General features: G+C 42.7%; 1 protein-coding gene across 2 annotated transcripts in view; it reads right to left on the bottom strand.

Moving 5' to 3' along the window:
• CA10 (carbonic anhydrase 10 (inactive)) overlaps window positions 1-15,723 on the bottom strand; it is a 174,162-nt gene extending 158,439 nt beyond the window's left edge. The window contains exons 1-2 of one of the 2 annotated variants that reach the window (XM_088176533.1): window positions 15,333-15,723; window positions 14,085-14,581 (exon numbers count right to left, since the gene is read on the bottom strand). In XM_088176533.1, the coding sequence (XP_088032659.1) occupies window positions 14,085-14,145 (61 nt within the window). In that variant the 5' untranslated portion in view covers window positions 14,146-14,581; window positions 15,333-15,723. Of the gene's footprint in view, window positions 1-14,084; window positions 14,582-15,218 lie in introns of both variants that reach the window. The other variant, XM_014878278.2, reaches the window with a different exon arrangement.
• Window positions 15,724-16,332: the final 609 nt, after the last annotated feature.

Below are 16,332 nucleotides of genomic sequence, written 5' to 3'. Positions count from 1 at the left end.
CTTTCTGATCCAGCACTTTAATAAAGAAAAGAAAAGCTTAAGTGGAACAAGAAGGAAACACCATGTTTCTGCTTATATTGATGTGTTTGGGATTGCCAGTCAGACTCCATCAGTTCCAAATCAGAGCAATCAAGAAGCTGAAATGAGAATTCTTATCTGCTAGCTGGCATTCTGCATCTCTCTCCCCACCAATTTAGAAACGTATGGAAAGTGAATTTCACACTGGCATGAAGCCCTTTGGACATGCACAGCAAAGAACAGCCAGGGTCAGCCAGCCTCAATGAAACATCTCTGTATTTCATCTCAGAGTGTCACCACTGGCACAGAACAGCAAGAAGAGCTCAGCATTACAGAGAAAGTGACCTCAAGGCAAAGGAAAAGCAGCTCAGGTGACATGGAAATGGAGGTGGCCCACTAAGGGTTGCAGACACACAGATTTTATGTCCAGCATGAAGTCATTTAGATAAAAGGGAAGAGTGGTTGACTATGACACTGCCAAAGCACACGTAACAGCAAATATGGAAGAAACACAGACATTTTACCCAATCTGTGAGAATTTGTTTTTTTTTCTTTTATCAGCCTCAAAGCAGGATTTCTTTTATTTTAAGATGTCTGTGATGAGCTTAATGACCCCTCTCACAGAGCTGTTTAGTTAAAAGTGATAGTATGGATCCCATGTCACATTTAGGTGCTCAACATTTCTGCATTGTTGAAGACAATTAGACAAGGTGTTTAAAATAACATGCAAATATCCCAATGAAAAAAATCACTTAGGCTGTTTGAGAAAGGGCTGATTTGTGAGCAGATTCACTACTAGAGGCCACTAGGAAAATGTCAATTCATTTCAGATGCAGAATGAAAAATGAGGGAGATGGATGCACATACCTGGCTAAGTTAGAATCATTCCACCAGTGTATTTATACTCTACAGCAACAGCTCAAAATCCACTGATAGTGAAAACTGCTTAGGAAGAGCACAGTAAGTTCCAGGCTTCTAAGCAATCACTACAGTAACATAGTCTGTTTCCCAACATCTTTGCAGTCCTTGGAGAGGTGTAGATGCAGATTTAATGAGCAATGCCTACCATCTGTTAATATTGCCTCTAAGAGCAACTGAGAAAAAAACAGCAATACCAAAAGTGCATGAGATGGCAGAAGCTTTAGAAAAATGGACCATCAATAATTGGGTTTTCTGTGTATGACTGCTATAAAAACAAATCCCCAAAAATGAGCAGACTACATGTTTATTTTGCAAGAGTTACAATATTTAAGTCAGTCTTGAACCTAAGATTTAACCAGGCAATAAACACTCAGGTTAATTCAGCAAGTGAGCATCTCAAGCTCACCAAAATGCCACATCCCAGGGCCTGAGCCTGCAGGATCCAAGCTCTGGGCTCACTCCTTTGGTCATGAACTAGAACAGCTTGTTTGAGTTGTGCTGATTTACATAAAGAATTACCTACACAGGAAAGGCAGACAGTATTTCCTCATAGCTGATATGGCAAAAACTTCATTTTCTTCATCCAGTCATATACATTTCAATCTTTTATTATTAATTTCTTCTTCATCAAGAAAGCTTGCCAAAAATTCATTGAAGTGCTTTGGGTTTACTTCCATACTCCCAGTTTTATGTGAACACAAATATTAAATCTGGAGGGAAAGACATAACTGGAGGTCCATAGTTTACATGATGGGGTATCTTTGGCCTGCTTTATCCTACAAAGCTTTGTGACAAGAACAGATGTAAAAGCTCCTTGCAGTCCTTAATCAAGACATACTATTAACTGAGATAACCAGAAGGCAAAAGAATAAGCCAAGTCACCAGGGTTCAGAAATAGAGATGGTTGCATGAGATAAAGGGTTTATTTTAATCCAGGAATTCCCTGGCAGAGTTTAAGTCAATTACAATGTTAAAGCCACATTACCTTGCTGTATGCTAGTAAAAAGATGTAGAATACATTTGCAGTAATTTAATAATCATCAAATTTTATGAAATGCTGACCCTTTGAATCAGAAATGCATTATTTGTCAGTGATTTTAATGGGTTATTAATTTATGCAAGTTACAAAGAGAGATTACTTCCTTTTTACAAGCAGATTATTCCCAGTACAGTTAAAATGCAAAACTGTACTTTTTTCTATTTCATAACTTCTGCAGAGAAGACAAAGGCAAAAAAATTCTGCTTATTTTCATCACAGAAAGACAGGAATCAAAACCACATTCAGAACAAGATATAATTAAGTGATAATTCAGCCATGTTTCCTATTAAGGAGAGAGTTAAATTAAACTTTATTTAAATAACAAAACCTTGTTGTTTAGATATAGACTGTCATTATTTATTCAACCAAAACAAAAATAAAACACCCCTTCTGTATGTCATGCAGACACTGTGTATGCTCACACCACTCTGGCAGTACTCAGCTCCTTTCATCAAAGGAAATAATTTTTGAAAGGCTGTATTTTGCATCCTTCTAGAACTCAAAATCAAATTCTTCTTTAATTTTACTTTTAACATGGGGTATAGCACCAAACTGCAAACACATGAAAGCCAAAAAACAATTCCAGTTTGCAGCCTTTCAGACAGAGGTGGCAAATACAGCCCAAAACACACACACACAAGGCACTCCATTCTTCTCCTTGCCCCATGTAAAGAAATTCCCAGAGATTTCATGTCCCCCAAACTAAACTCTCCCAGCCACCACCACAGTCTGGTTTATTCCACAGCCTATTCCCTCTGCCCTAAATTTTGTATCACCCATACTGTAGTGATGAAGAGCTATTAAAACTCATATTTACAGTCCCCTGCTGAAACCCCAAACCACTGCACTGCAGTCCAAAGTTACCTCATGGCTCAGTAGACAGATAAATTGTTTCCTTATTTTCTTCCTCTGTGATTTTAGTTGTTTTTTTTTTTTAATTTGTACATTTTTTTTTACCTGGGGATTTTTTTTTTTAACCTGCACAGAAATTAAGTACAGAAAGTAAGTCCAGACATTCTGTCTCACTGTGCTAGATCTCTGGAAAAAGGCCTGGGCCCTGACATTCGAAATACTCTGTTAGTTTAGAAAATGAAATTCTGCAAAAGCTGGAACAGCCATTTTGACTTTGGCCACATCCTCAAATGTCAGTAAAAGCCACCTGTAAAACAACCACCCCTGTTAATGGCAGACTGAAGGGACATAGGGGCTGTTTTAACAGCTAGGGACAGTCACACCACAAAATAAAACCAACATTTAATTTCTACAGTTCTTATTTTAGCTTCTACTAATGCCAGCTCATATATAAACAATGTAATGTTTTCTTCATCCACATTAGTGTGCTATAGAATAGGGGAAATAAAATAGTACTAAGTTCACTTCCATTGAAGAATAGCCAAGATCAGTCTCAAAGAGCAATAAATAATAAGATACTGCTAACACCAAACATGAAGAAAGACAGTTAAAACCATTACAAATCCATATCTCTCCATTCCTTAGCAATCTATAGGTTCAGTCAATTTAAAGGATCTAGGAACAGGGGTTTAGTGGATTAGTAACAACAGACCATTAAGCTCTGCAGCCTCAATTTTAATCCAGCAATAAGCAAAGTGATTGAAAATCATTGTGACATGTGACTGCTAAAGCTCCTGGGCACGGTTTTCTCCCATACCTGAATCCCCACTGCACAGGTCACTGCACCTCTCTAATGGGACTCCTGACCAAGGGCCCTGTGCCTCGTGTTTAACTAAACCCAGGCTGAGTAATTCCTCTGCACACTACCTCCCTCAACTAACAGCTGCTTCTGAAGATTTTATTTGGCACTTCATTTCAGCCTGTATTAGCAGAGCTTCCTTTCTCTCCTGGAAAAATGTCCAAAACAAAGTTGTCTAAAAGAAACACTCGTTTTCTAGGTAAGATTTTAAATAAACTTTAAGAAGTTTAGTAGGAATTGATGACTGTCATCCTAAGCAAATGCCAGGAGATTATTTCTATACAGTTTCTATAATATCATTGAAAGCTACATCCAAAAAATTTGAATTTTAAAAATAATGCACTAGTATTACCATTATATACTCTGGTTTTAAATATGTTTTATTTCAAAGATATTAACTTCTGGAGTATTCAGTGACTAGAATAAATTCTTAAATGACCAGTAATGGGATGATATTAAGTGATCAAGACCCATTTCATCATTTAGTCCTCCACAACAGTTATCAGCATATCAGTAAAAAGGCAATGAAAGATACAGCAATCCTTAAAAAGGATTTAACCAGTTTTCTCTCAGCCTGACTAAACTCTGGTTATCCAATCTAAACTCTGCCAGCTGCTTGCACAGAACTGGCATGAGGTGTCCCAAACATCCAGGTAGGTACCAGCAGGTCCACAGGTGAGTCCCCATCCCCTTGGATGTCCTATTTATACCAGGACTTGAGGTCAAAGCAAGAGAAAATTAAAATTTCTGCTGGGAAGAAAGTGGAACAGAAACTCACATATGAAAAGCATTGCATATTACCACTCTCCTCTCGTAATTCCATTTTTTAGCCTTCTGGTTGTGTTTACTACTGTGGAAGATGGTGTTTGTCTCTTTCAGGGCATCCACACAGTAAGAATTAACAAAATACAATCAGTTTGTATGAATTCTGATTGTGCAGTTTCTCTTGCTATGCTAATCACCCTAGAAAAGTCTGCATCTTTGCTTTACCCCACAAAGAACTGAGATTATTTTACCCAGATAAAAACCTGTTTTCTCTACAACTGTATAATTTAAAGAGAAATTATGAAAATTTTGCTCATCTTAGCTGGACTTTTCTAAAGGTTTTGTATTATTCATGTATTATACCACTGCTACTCCTTGCTTCACAAAGCACTTCAGCACATCCTTAATCTAAGTTGTTTTATACAATTACATGTTAAGACTCAGATTCAGCAGAACACTTAAACATGGCTTTTAAGTTTTGCATTTTGCTGAATCTGGCTGTTAATATAGCAAAATAAAATGTAAAGAGGATGACTTGGTTTTTAGCTTGCAAGTATGGAAACATACTCATGCTCCTAATAAAATAAATCATTTATTATTCTATTTTCCATCCTGTTTCACAGTGAGCTAAATACCTGTGACACTAGAGCAAAATTACAGACTCACAAAGATGAATTGTTAACAACTTGGAGAGAGTGCTAGGGGGGCTACTGAAGATAAAAATTATACATCTGCAGATAACTTTTAATTCCAGCTGGAATTACTGCCACACAGTGCCCTCATGATTGTCTGGGCAAGTAAGGGGAGATTGTGGAGTCCTTGGAGATTACTTTGTTTTCCATCAGGTACCTAAACCAGTATGACAGTAAGATAATGCTTATAAATATGAATGTGAACAAAAAAAACCCCAAACAAACAAAACAAAACAAAACAAAACAAAAAAAACCAACCAAACAAAAAAAAACAAACAAAAAAAAATAAAACCAAAACACCACAAATGCTGAATCCAGGTTATAATGCAAAAATAAAAAAGGGGAGGAGTTCAGACAAAATGCCCTGGGGTGAGGTTTCACCCCTCAAAATTAATTCATGTATGTGTTCATGGCATAGCCAAGAATTCCAGCAGTACGGAAAGGAATCTGTTGGGCTGCTGAGAGCAAATTTCAGAGAGAAAATTTAGGACCAAAGTCTCTGGTGCCCTTCACTGTGTGTTGCCACCTACACCCACAGTGAGGGGATGTGAAACACGAGGCAGGAAAGTGCTGCACTCGGAGGAACCCACTCCTTACTCACAGCCCAAATAGCACCAGAAAAAGGCCAACTGAGTGAATCTTAATAATTCAAACAGGAGTTAAATAACACACATTTATGGAGGAACCTTGTCTGGATCTGAATTTTAGCTTAATATCACGCTAACTCCTGGAAAGCAATTTAGGTTAATTCTAATTGATTTAATTCTTACATATACCATAACTGTACCTCACATTAACTCCACTGATGATGAGGAGAAAAACCACCTTGTAGAAAGGCAGAGCAAGGAGGATGCAGCCCATGAGGGGACACAGCAGGGCCCTTCTGAGACCATGAACTCACTGAGGGGCTCCAGCCCCACACCCTGACCACAAACACAGCTCAAGGGCAATCCTCAAGGGCAATCAAGGCAGAAATGAGAGTGGAAATGGGACTGCAACTACTCCAAGTCTTGCTGAATGACTTTCAACATGGCATTTTACCTGAGCTTCTCCATCTGTGAAAGTGTGGCCAACACTGTGTTCCCTGCAAACTGCTCCAAGTTCTCACACCGAGGTTCTTTTTATTTTTTTTTTTTAACTGAAATATAATGCAAAGCTCTTTCATTCATACCTTTCACTCTTAGAAAAACCAAGACAAACAGTCCCATTCAGAGAACTCTCCTGTCAGTAAGTGTTTACATACCCTCCAGCAGTGGGATTAGGACCAGTGTAGGGTCAGATAAACTCCTTTTTCTTCCAGCAGTGGGGACCACCATGGGGTCATTCAAACACCTTTCCCTTCCAGCACTGGGATTAGGATCATCACAGGGTCACTCAAACACCTTTCCTTTCCAGCAGCAGGATTAGGATCAGCACAGAGTCAAACACCCTTCCCTTCCCTTCCCTTCCCTTCCCTTCCCTTCCCTTCCCTTCCCTTCCCTTCCCTTCCCTTCCCTTCCCTTCCCTTCCAACTGCAGCTTCCCATATAAAAAATATCAGGTCTCAACTCCAAGTCGTGTGCCATTCCACTGATGTAGAAACCAACAGCTCATTCTGCAGAAAATTTCACTCTCAGGAACTCTACTGTTTTTTACCAGCAGGTATAAATTTTTTCAGCACCACATTTTTCCTGAAGCTTCTTTTCTCTGCCATGATGGCAAATGGGAGTTAATGCTCGTTCTAGCAGCTCAAGAAAGTCACCCTGCCAAACAAACTGCAGCTGTGGCAGCAGGGACCCGTCCTGACCTGCTCCCTTAGCTACCCAAAAACCATCCTACAGCGTTTGCTGGAGGACACAGCCACCCCAACATCCCTTCAAACACTTCTTTTCATGGTCACACGTACAAAAGACCCTTCACTAGCACTCATTACCCTTTTCTTTTAGCATTAATAATCCATAGGAGTCCTGCTGGCAAAGCAAAAAAATCCTTTTAGGATTATTCCTGAAGCAGAACAGGGCTCTATAGTAGTTAACAGCAGGAAGGAACTCAAATTGGAAACAGCCCACAAAAATGACAAGAGGATGATTTTTCAGAAACCACGTTTCCCTCTAAATTCATCTACTCAAATGCTATTTCCAAAACATAGAGATGTCAACACATTTAGAGGGGGGGAAAAAAAGGATAATGTTGCTTAGCTGCCTCCTCCATGCATGTGCTTAGAAGCCACTTTTGGTCGAGTCAGAGCACGATTCTTTCCATTCCATACTTAAAGCTTGACCAAGTTAAGGACTAATGATAAAAAGGAAAAAAGACTGTATGCTTATTTTAGCATTTTGCTAAAAAGTACATCTTAATTAGTTTCTTGTGGCTTACAGCTGCTGTGGTATTTTTCTTTATTTTCTTAACAATATCAGAAAAGTTAAAACTGTGGGGCATTTAAGTTTAATGCTATTTTTACTACAGAAATACAAGTGTTACAGATTCATGAATTCAAAACAAATGTTTCATGTGGAAACATACATCTGACAATGAAAGTATTTCTTTTCTTTAGTTCTGACCATTGATTCCATGTGGGAACTGATCACCTTCCATTTTCCAAGATGAGTAAAAGTAAATTAAATATTTTAGGGCTGTGATCCTGAAAGGCTTTACCTGGCAGTCTACAGGAGCACAGACACCTGCCATCTAAAGCTTTTCTCATTGTTGACAGTTCAATTTTTGCAATTTCTAAGGCCCAAGTCCCAGTAACACCACAGCCCTTGATAACATTTTTGGGAGTTGCAAGGACTTTTAGGGTGGATGTAAATCTAGGTTACCTTTATCTCAGTTGTCACCTGCTGAGCACTACATGACAAATTTTGCAATACTGGCAAATTGGAAGTTTGCCCTTATGAACACCCATGTGTATGAATGAGGCACTACATGTATACATATATACAGATCTACAATGTTCCAGCCCTGCATTTTCATGACAATAATAACCTGCTATTTTATCTCCTAGAAATTCCATTAAAAGACCTTTGGCAGCTTTTTAACTATCAATGGTTAAACCAGATATAAAATACTCTACTGCTTTGAATTCAACTGTAAACATCTTTGTCTGTAAAGTCTTCCCTCTCTCAAATGGCAGATTATTATCCTTTCAAAAAAATTATTTCCCATTTATTTAGCAATAATGTTTCAATTCATTTACCACAATGCAATTTTTTTTGCTAACTGATACTGTTCTCTGTATGGGCAGGCACTTTTGTACTTTCTGATGGCATTACAATGGAAATGCAGTCCCATTGTACAGTGTTGCCTCTAAACAAGTCAATTACAATTTGATCACTATTTCCTATTCCTCCCAACGTGGTGTGCAGTGCAGATAAAAACAAGACAGGAGGAAAATAACACTTATCACAGGATTTCAGTATTGTCCATAACTTACTGCTGTCTGCTGCTTGAGCTGGTAATGAGATAATGATGAACAGTTTTATACAGTTCTCTATTAACAGCCCAGATGGGCCAATCTTCCCCTTTACAGTCTCTGCCATGTTAAGTTTAGCCATAAACAATCAGCAAGGATGAAAACAGCAACTTCCTCCTCAGCTAAATTACCACCTTTCAACCACCAAAGAAAGTCATACTTTGACCAATAGCAACAGAGAAAAAACCCAGTCTTTTAGAGAAAGCAGGAATTCCTTGTTCATTCATATGCAAAGAATATTTAAAATGCAAATGGAAAGCCATTTCAATCCTTGCTATATTTAAAATCTAGCTGTTGTTGAAATAAAAACTGAGAACTTACCAAAAATGTCAAGGGCAAAACTTCCCTACAGCCTCAGTTGCATTTTAAAGAGCACCCTGAAATTGAGAGTGCTTAATTTGATTTGGGCTTGATTCCTGATTTTAATCATTTTGTCTTGGAGGTGTGCTATCTAGTTCAATTGGATTACAATGAGGCAACATAACAAGCTGAAGAGGTTTGAAAACTGGGTATCTACATCACTGAGATCTGGAAAAGAATGGCAGCAATATGGAGTTTCTTTCCACCAGTTTATTGGATGGAAAATAGCTCAGCATATGTGCAAAAACTATTCATAAACATTCTCTTCTACTACCTTAACATAAGCTAAAAATATGTGTGTTGTTCCAGCACTTAGCACCTATCTGGTCACGCTCTAGCTGTGAAACTAACAATAAAAATAAATAAAATAAAAAATACAAGACATGCACAAAAAAAAGTAAAAGCAGACATTTACAGGAGACCAAAAAGGCTATTTCCATAGAATTTTCAAGCAGAAACATCCTCACACCTTTTGAGAAGGTGGAAAAATATCTCTAAAGTGAGAAAGCATTTCCAGTGCTGAGGAACTGAGAGTCTCTGGATCCAACTTTTGGTCCCTCCATTCTGTGAATGTGAGCAGACAAGACTGAATCCATGTGGATTTTCAGTAATATCCACAAACTCCATGCAGGCATGGTTTGCCCACAGACATGAGGCTCTGGAGATGGTATTAAAGCAGGAAAAAATACCATAATGGGTAAAGTTCTTAGTTACCAGAAACCTCTACACGTTACACTTTCCTGCATTCATAGTGCTCACTTTCATACATATGTGTATATGTATGTGTATAGATATAAATATATATATATCTGTGGTATGTATAACTCCTTTCCCTAGAATACTACATATCTTACTTAAAAGTGACATAAAAAGCTATTTCTGTGACACTATTTGAGGATAATTACCATGGTTTCAACATTTTTGTCCTAACATAATGAACCATTCACTGTTCTAATGTTGGACATTAGAACTCTGATATTCTTCTCATCTACAAGAGTACTCCTGCTTGAATTCTCCCAGGTTGTGTGATGTGATGCAATGAGGAGTTATCAGACCTTACAGACCATGATTCAGCAGGTAATTCCAGCCCTGGCATAATTTAGAGTTCCTAAAGGGCATCCTTGTGTTATGCCAGGTAATAAGAGCTCAGAGACTGCAGAAGCAGCAAGACAGAAAATGAAGTGCAAATGTGCTTCAAATCCAGCTCTTCTCTGCCAGGAGATGCCACATCAGATGCTCAATACACAGTGGAATTCCTGGATAGATGAGGGGTTTTTTACCATCTCAGTTGTTCACCATACATGATTTATGGCACTTGTGTGCTGCCAAATAGGTCACAGAAGTTGCATCATAAAAGGGATTTGGCCCCAATGTGCCTTGACAACGTGGCAAAGGATGAAAATACTTCCAAGTAACAAGACAGCTTTCATCCATATTACTTCCCAGAGGCCAAACCAAGAAGAGGTAGTATATCAATTCATAGGAAGGCACAAATATGTTGATCATGCAGGTTTTGTAAATAATTTCAGTGATGTATTAAGAGAAAATGTATGTGGAAACCTTCTTAATCAATACCCACAACATCTTCATTTTCTTGTTTAACCAAGAATCTTGCAAAGGTTTGCAAACAACTTTCTAGCTTTTTTCCTTGAAATTAATTGTTAATATCTAAATCCACAAAAAAACTTCCTCATGGTTCATTGATATGACTGTAAGCAAAGGTGACAGCCACCTGAGAACACCAATGCTAATTCATCTTTGGTGGTGTTATTACTCAGGAAGGAAATTCTGGACATCACACAACAACAATTACCTTCTTTGTACATAAACAGTGTCATCCCTGTGCCAGGAGTATCTGCATCTTCAAAGGAACAACATCTAGTGAGGGTTTATTCCAAAATTCTGTCTACAGGACATCTTCACTTCCTCTGCTCTGTGCTCCTTCTGTGCTGAACAGTATCAGACCAAAACCTCCAAAGTCATAATACAGATCATGACTATTTTTTCTCAGAGACTACAACTCAAAGGAATAAATATGACTGAAGAAAAGCAAGGGCTTTCATTTCTGTCTAAAGGGCAGAAATGGTTTTCATGGTCCTTCAGCCTGTTTGTATTTCTCATTTGCATCTCCACAAGGAAACTAGATTCCCTTTTCAAACAGAAGAGAATCTGTATTTCAAGTAGCAAAACCCTTCATTCAGTATGCCAAGAAAACAAAAATATTCAGTTCATTAAGTCCACAGATAAATTATTTCCCAAACACAGTAATTAAAAATAAAAATCAATTTCTAAATATCAGTATCATTTCTTCCAAATCAATCTCTCATTCACACAAGTAACTGACTGATAAAAAAATGTTAAGTATAAAATATGTTGAAAATATTATACACACCCCTTTTAAATAGATTAAACTACTTTCCATATACTAAGTCTCCAAGAAAATAATGAATTTCATGACACCAAAAAGTCAATTGTGTAACTTCATCATTACTTATTTTAAATTAGAAGCACAGCACAAGTGCTACATTCAGCATAATTTATACTTAAATGTTATGTAAATACACAGCAAAAGGCATAACACTGAACCTGTCTTTAATAAGCTTATTAATAATGATTGAAGAACTTAAGAGTCTGTTCAATTATCCCTTTGAAGAGCAGCCCCTAATAGGCCCTAACCCAAATAACCTCTGGAATCAGCAGGAGGAAGATCACAGGTTTAAACAGACACTGAATCAAGCATTTGCTAATGTTCAGGAAAGATCCACGGACAGAAACCTGTCTTGAGTCTTCACTGCTGAAACAACTGAATGAATAAGAAAGGGAAAAAAAAAAAGAAAATAAATACTGCCACACTCCTTAAATCACATCCCAGTCATTTGCAGCACTAGTGCTCAACTAGTGGGTTTTTAAAGTAACATGTTGAATGAATGACCAGTGCTGAAGTGCTAAAATACAGAGTGTCTGCAATCCTGTGCTGAGGCAATCCCTTAGCAGGCTTCACAACATCTCCTATTTGCACTGTTATCCACACATCCCAGCCAGATAATTTGCTACAAAACCCAGTGTAAAAAGGATGGCAGAGGCAACATCAGAGTGTTAGTGCCTAGTCAGATATCTACAGATCTAAATCCTTTTTACTAAGATAACAGATAGTGAGGATTCCTGGAAAAAAATAAAAATCCCTGGGACGAAGAAGAAAAGAAAACAAGGCTGAAGCACGCATACATCCTCTGTGTGGTCAAAATTATCTGAAACCACATCTTTAACCATGCAGCAGAAGCATCTCACCATGCACTTATCCCTTTTATTCCCTGAAAAAAATAGAAGAAAAAAGAGAAAAAGCAAGCAGACATGGTGTGAGTGTGCACAGTATCAGGTATTAGTGCTAGAGGGAGATGGAGAGCGATGGGAGCCCCTGCAGGACTGATCCCACTGGTTCAGGAGCCTGGGCTCCCCTGACTGAAGAGCAGGAAAGGAGGGCAGGAGCTCAGGGAACACTGACAGCTAAATGCATGGCATAAGTGGCTGCACAGAATGGGACAGCTTCTTTCTGTCTCAGGATATTACTGTCACAATGGCCAAGAGAGCCGTGAGCTGCAGTTTGCCATTCTCACTGTGGTACTTTAAAAAGTACCTTATTTCAGGAGCACTGGACAGGTGGCACATCACGCTGGGCTAAATAGATAAGTGTGAGATTTCAATGACAAGAGGCAGCAGGTTTTGCTGTTCCAAAAAGCAAGAGAGTGAATTTTTCTGATGTACCAATGGGCACGAGTGGAAGGTCAGCCCGGGGTGCTGGCAGTGTCACCCGGGTGCCTGGTGGCAGATGGTGCCAGTCTGTGGGGATAGAAGGAAGGCTGACGCACACCGTGGGCTGACAGCAATGCTATTTGCTCAGGAATAAAGGAGCTTTGGGGCAGGTGCAGGCAGGACACATTAACAGGGACGCTGAGCCCCCAGTGTTTGTGCCTGCCCAGCCCGGGGGCTGGGAGCGGGGATAAACAGGGAGGTGCTGCAGTGGGGCTCACAACTGCCGGGGGATGCTGCAGGTGCTGCTGCGGCTGGGACACGGCCCAGGCCAATCTCTGCATGGTCCCAGGAGAGCTCTGGAGCTGCCTTTCCCTAGGGACATCCAGGAGATGTCCAGCAGGAGCCTGGCTCTGTCCCCAGCAGCGCTTTCCCTGCGCTGTCCGTGCTCCCGTTCCTGGGCTTACGCAATGGCCGGAGGGCACAGGAGCTGCGGGCAGCGGAGCCCTGGGAGATGCAGGCAGCCTGCAGCCCCGCGGGGCTCCTGGAGTGTCCCAAACCAGGAAAACTGGCCCCCTCACCGCTCCTGCCTCCCCACTACACAATTATTCCAGCATGACCGACACGACAGATTAACAAGGAGCCAGGGCTTTTGCAGTCCAAGCGAGTGTTTTCCTGAAGAATAAATTGTTCAAATCCTTTACGCTCGACACCTAGCCGTGCCTATTCATTAACTGGACAAGCTCCGGTGACAACTGAAATGACCTGACTTTCTACATATTGAAGGGAGAGAGATCTTTGCAAGCTTAAAATAAAGCTGGAAATCCCAGCCATCACAGAGCTCTCTGAATCGGGCTTTTTTTTTTAAAGAAAAAAAAAATTTTTCACAGCACAGACACAGTAAAGCTCATTTTAAAAGCAGAGGCACATTCTTTACCGTTATCCCTCCCTTTACAGAACCTGAACTGTGGCACCAGAACATGACAACTCCATCAACAAACCACAAACCCTTCAGGATCTGCACATCAGCCAAGTTTAAGAACTTCAGGAGATACGAAATTCTGTGATCACGGCAATGTTGCAAGTAATTATCACAATCAAGTACAGTGGGAATTAAAAGCATCTCCTTTATCAGTACATCGTGTTGTCTATTGCAACCAATGAATGATAATTAAGACACACGTATTGGAATTAAGGGGGAGAGGGAAGTGATAAGAGTCGATTTCTGTCACAACCCACTCACAGTACATCATTCATGGATTTTTCAGCTACAGTTTTGATGTGGGTTTAACTGTTCCTCTTGCCCCTTAGTAAGGGGATGTCTGGGAACCCTGTACGGTATCTCGCCCGCTCCCTCGCCCTTCCTGTGCTTGCTGCATACCTGAAATGCAGACGATGAAATTCGCTTGCAGAAGAAAAAGCACCTCCCAAACAATTTCCATCCTCCGATTCTCATGCCAAGTGCATCCCTCGGCGAAAAAAAATAACAAAGATCAATATCGCAGTTTGAACGATCCCAGCAAATTTCCTTTCGGACTTGCAGACTGTATTCCCCAGATGTGCTGACAACACATGTCCGAGCTCTCTCTCCGAACGGCTCAAGGGAGATCCCTTCCCTTCCTTCGCCCTCCAAAAAAGACCACGAAGCCAACTGCCAGCGCCGGGCTCTTCCTCCTCGAGCGAGAAAAAATTCCACCAGGTTTCCCAACACGACATAGACAACAAACCCCAAGCGATGCGATATTCCGGAGAGTCTCTATTCCAAGGGCGGCCAGGCGCGAGTTAACCCCAAAACTCTTGGCACGTCTCAGCGGGGCAGTGCCGGCATGCTGGGCAAGGAGGCGGCGGAGGGAGGGGGGGATTCCCCTCCTGTTGCAGCTGCCGGGGAAGGAGCGGAAAGCAGATTAATGCCCGCTGCAAGCGCCGCCACCCCCGCGGCGCTCGGAGCGCGCAGCCCCGGCTGCCGGCCCCGCCGCAATCCCGGCCCCGCCGCAATCCCGGCGCGGCTCCGCCGGGCGACTGCAGGGGTCGGGCTCGGCCCGCGCACCGAGCGCCTGCCCGGGATCGCCCCGCAGCCCTCCGCTGAGAACGGGGCTGTGCGCAGCGACCGGGGGTGCGGGTGTGTGTGTGTGTCTGTGTGTGTGTGTGTCTGTGTGTCTATATGTCTGTCTGTGTGTCCGCCAATGCGAGCGGCAAAAGTGCGGAGTCTGCAGCAAGCGCGGCTTGTGCAGCTTGTGGCTGAGGACGCCGGTGTATTAAAACTTATTTAAACAAGAAGGAGAAGAGATTCAGACCCAAAGTTCTGTCGGGTTGGCGGCGGAAGGGCAGCGGGAGGCTCCAGCCGGGAGTTAGCCAAGTGCCCGCGCTGCAGTGCGTGTCTGATGGCATCCCCCGGGCACAACACTTCTGCATCGCATCTCCTCCCTCCCCCGGACAAAAAAAGAAGAAAAAAAAAAAAAAAAAAAAAAAAAAAAAAGAAAAAGCAGGGCCAGTTTTGGAGCAATCCCTCACTTACCCCCAAATCCTCCTGGTTTTTATCTCTCCCAGCTCACCGGACGTGCCGCTCCAGCCTGCGGTCCCAAAAACAAATCGAGGTCAAGCTGCGAGCCGCCGGCTGCCAGCGCCTTACCTGCAGCTCAGCTGTCGGGAGGTACCATCGCCGCTCGGAAGCTGAGCTCGGAGCTGGCCCCGCCGCCCGCACCGCGGCTACTCCGCCATGTCCCCGGGCTGCAGCCGGCGCTGCGGGCACGGCGGGCGGCTCGGCGGGCACGGCGGGGCTGGGCCGGCGGCGCGCACGGGCGCGGGCCGCGGGCGCGCTCCAACGCGGAGGCGGCGCCTGCGAGGGCGGCGGGGCTGGGACCGGGATCGGGATGCGCCGGGAACCGGGCCGGCCGGAGCAGGGGGTGGAAATGGAGGGCGGGGGGGGACACGTCCGACCGACCTCCCACGGGCGCCTGGCTCGCCGGGCTGTCTTCTGCATTCCAGAGGATGCTGCTCGCTTGGGTTCAAAACGTGCGGCCGGTTTGGTTTGGCTCTCCCCCGCCGCCCCAGGAAAAAAAATGAAATAAATTTAAAAAGAAAGAGGCGCACCTGTAGCGGGGAGAGCCCGTTTCCCTGCGTGCGGGTGGGGGAGCTGGGCGCAGCACGGCAGCGCCGGCAGAGCAGGGGCCGCGGGCTGGGGCGGTGCGGGGGCTGCCCCGGGCATCCCTGGCGGGATGGGTCGGGCTGCCCTGGAACAGGGGACGGCAGAGGGGCTGCGAACGAAAATCCCGGCTCGGGGCAGGTGTGAGAAGGTGCGACCGCTTCGACTGCGGATGCCTTCGATGATCACGGCAAGGGGGAGGGAGAGAGATGCTTTGGGTATCAAACCGATCTCCCGGCTCTTGGCAGGTGTGCAGAGGTCATGCTACAAACACTCCAGCGGGGGATGCATGCAGAACAGGCTGAAAACAGATTGGTTTGTAAACAATTCTCAAACATGGGCGTACTTGGGGCATACTTGTAAAATGCACCCTTGTGTGGGTGCTAGCAAAAGGAAGACGCCTGGATCGCTGGATGGGGAAGGAAAGCACCTTGAAGAGAAGAAACTACAGGGCTACGTTATTTCCATCGTCTCTGAGAAATGTGTA

The sequence above is a fragment of the Sturnus vulgaris genome, chromosome 20 (assembly GCF_052056855.1).
Source record: "Sturnus vulgaris isolate bStuVul1 chromosome 20, bStuVul1.hap1, whole genome shotgun sequence".
Lineage (NCBI taxonomy): Eukaryota > Metazoa > Chordata > Aves > Passeriformes > Sturnidae > Sturnus > Sturnus vulgaris.
This window is presented reverse-complemented; position numbering and strand designations above follow the sequence as displayed.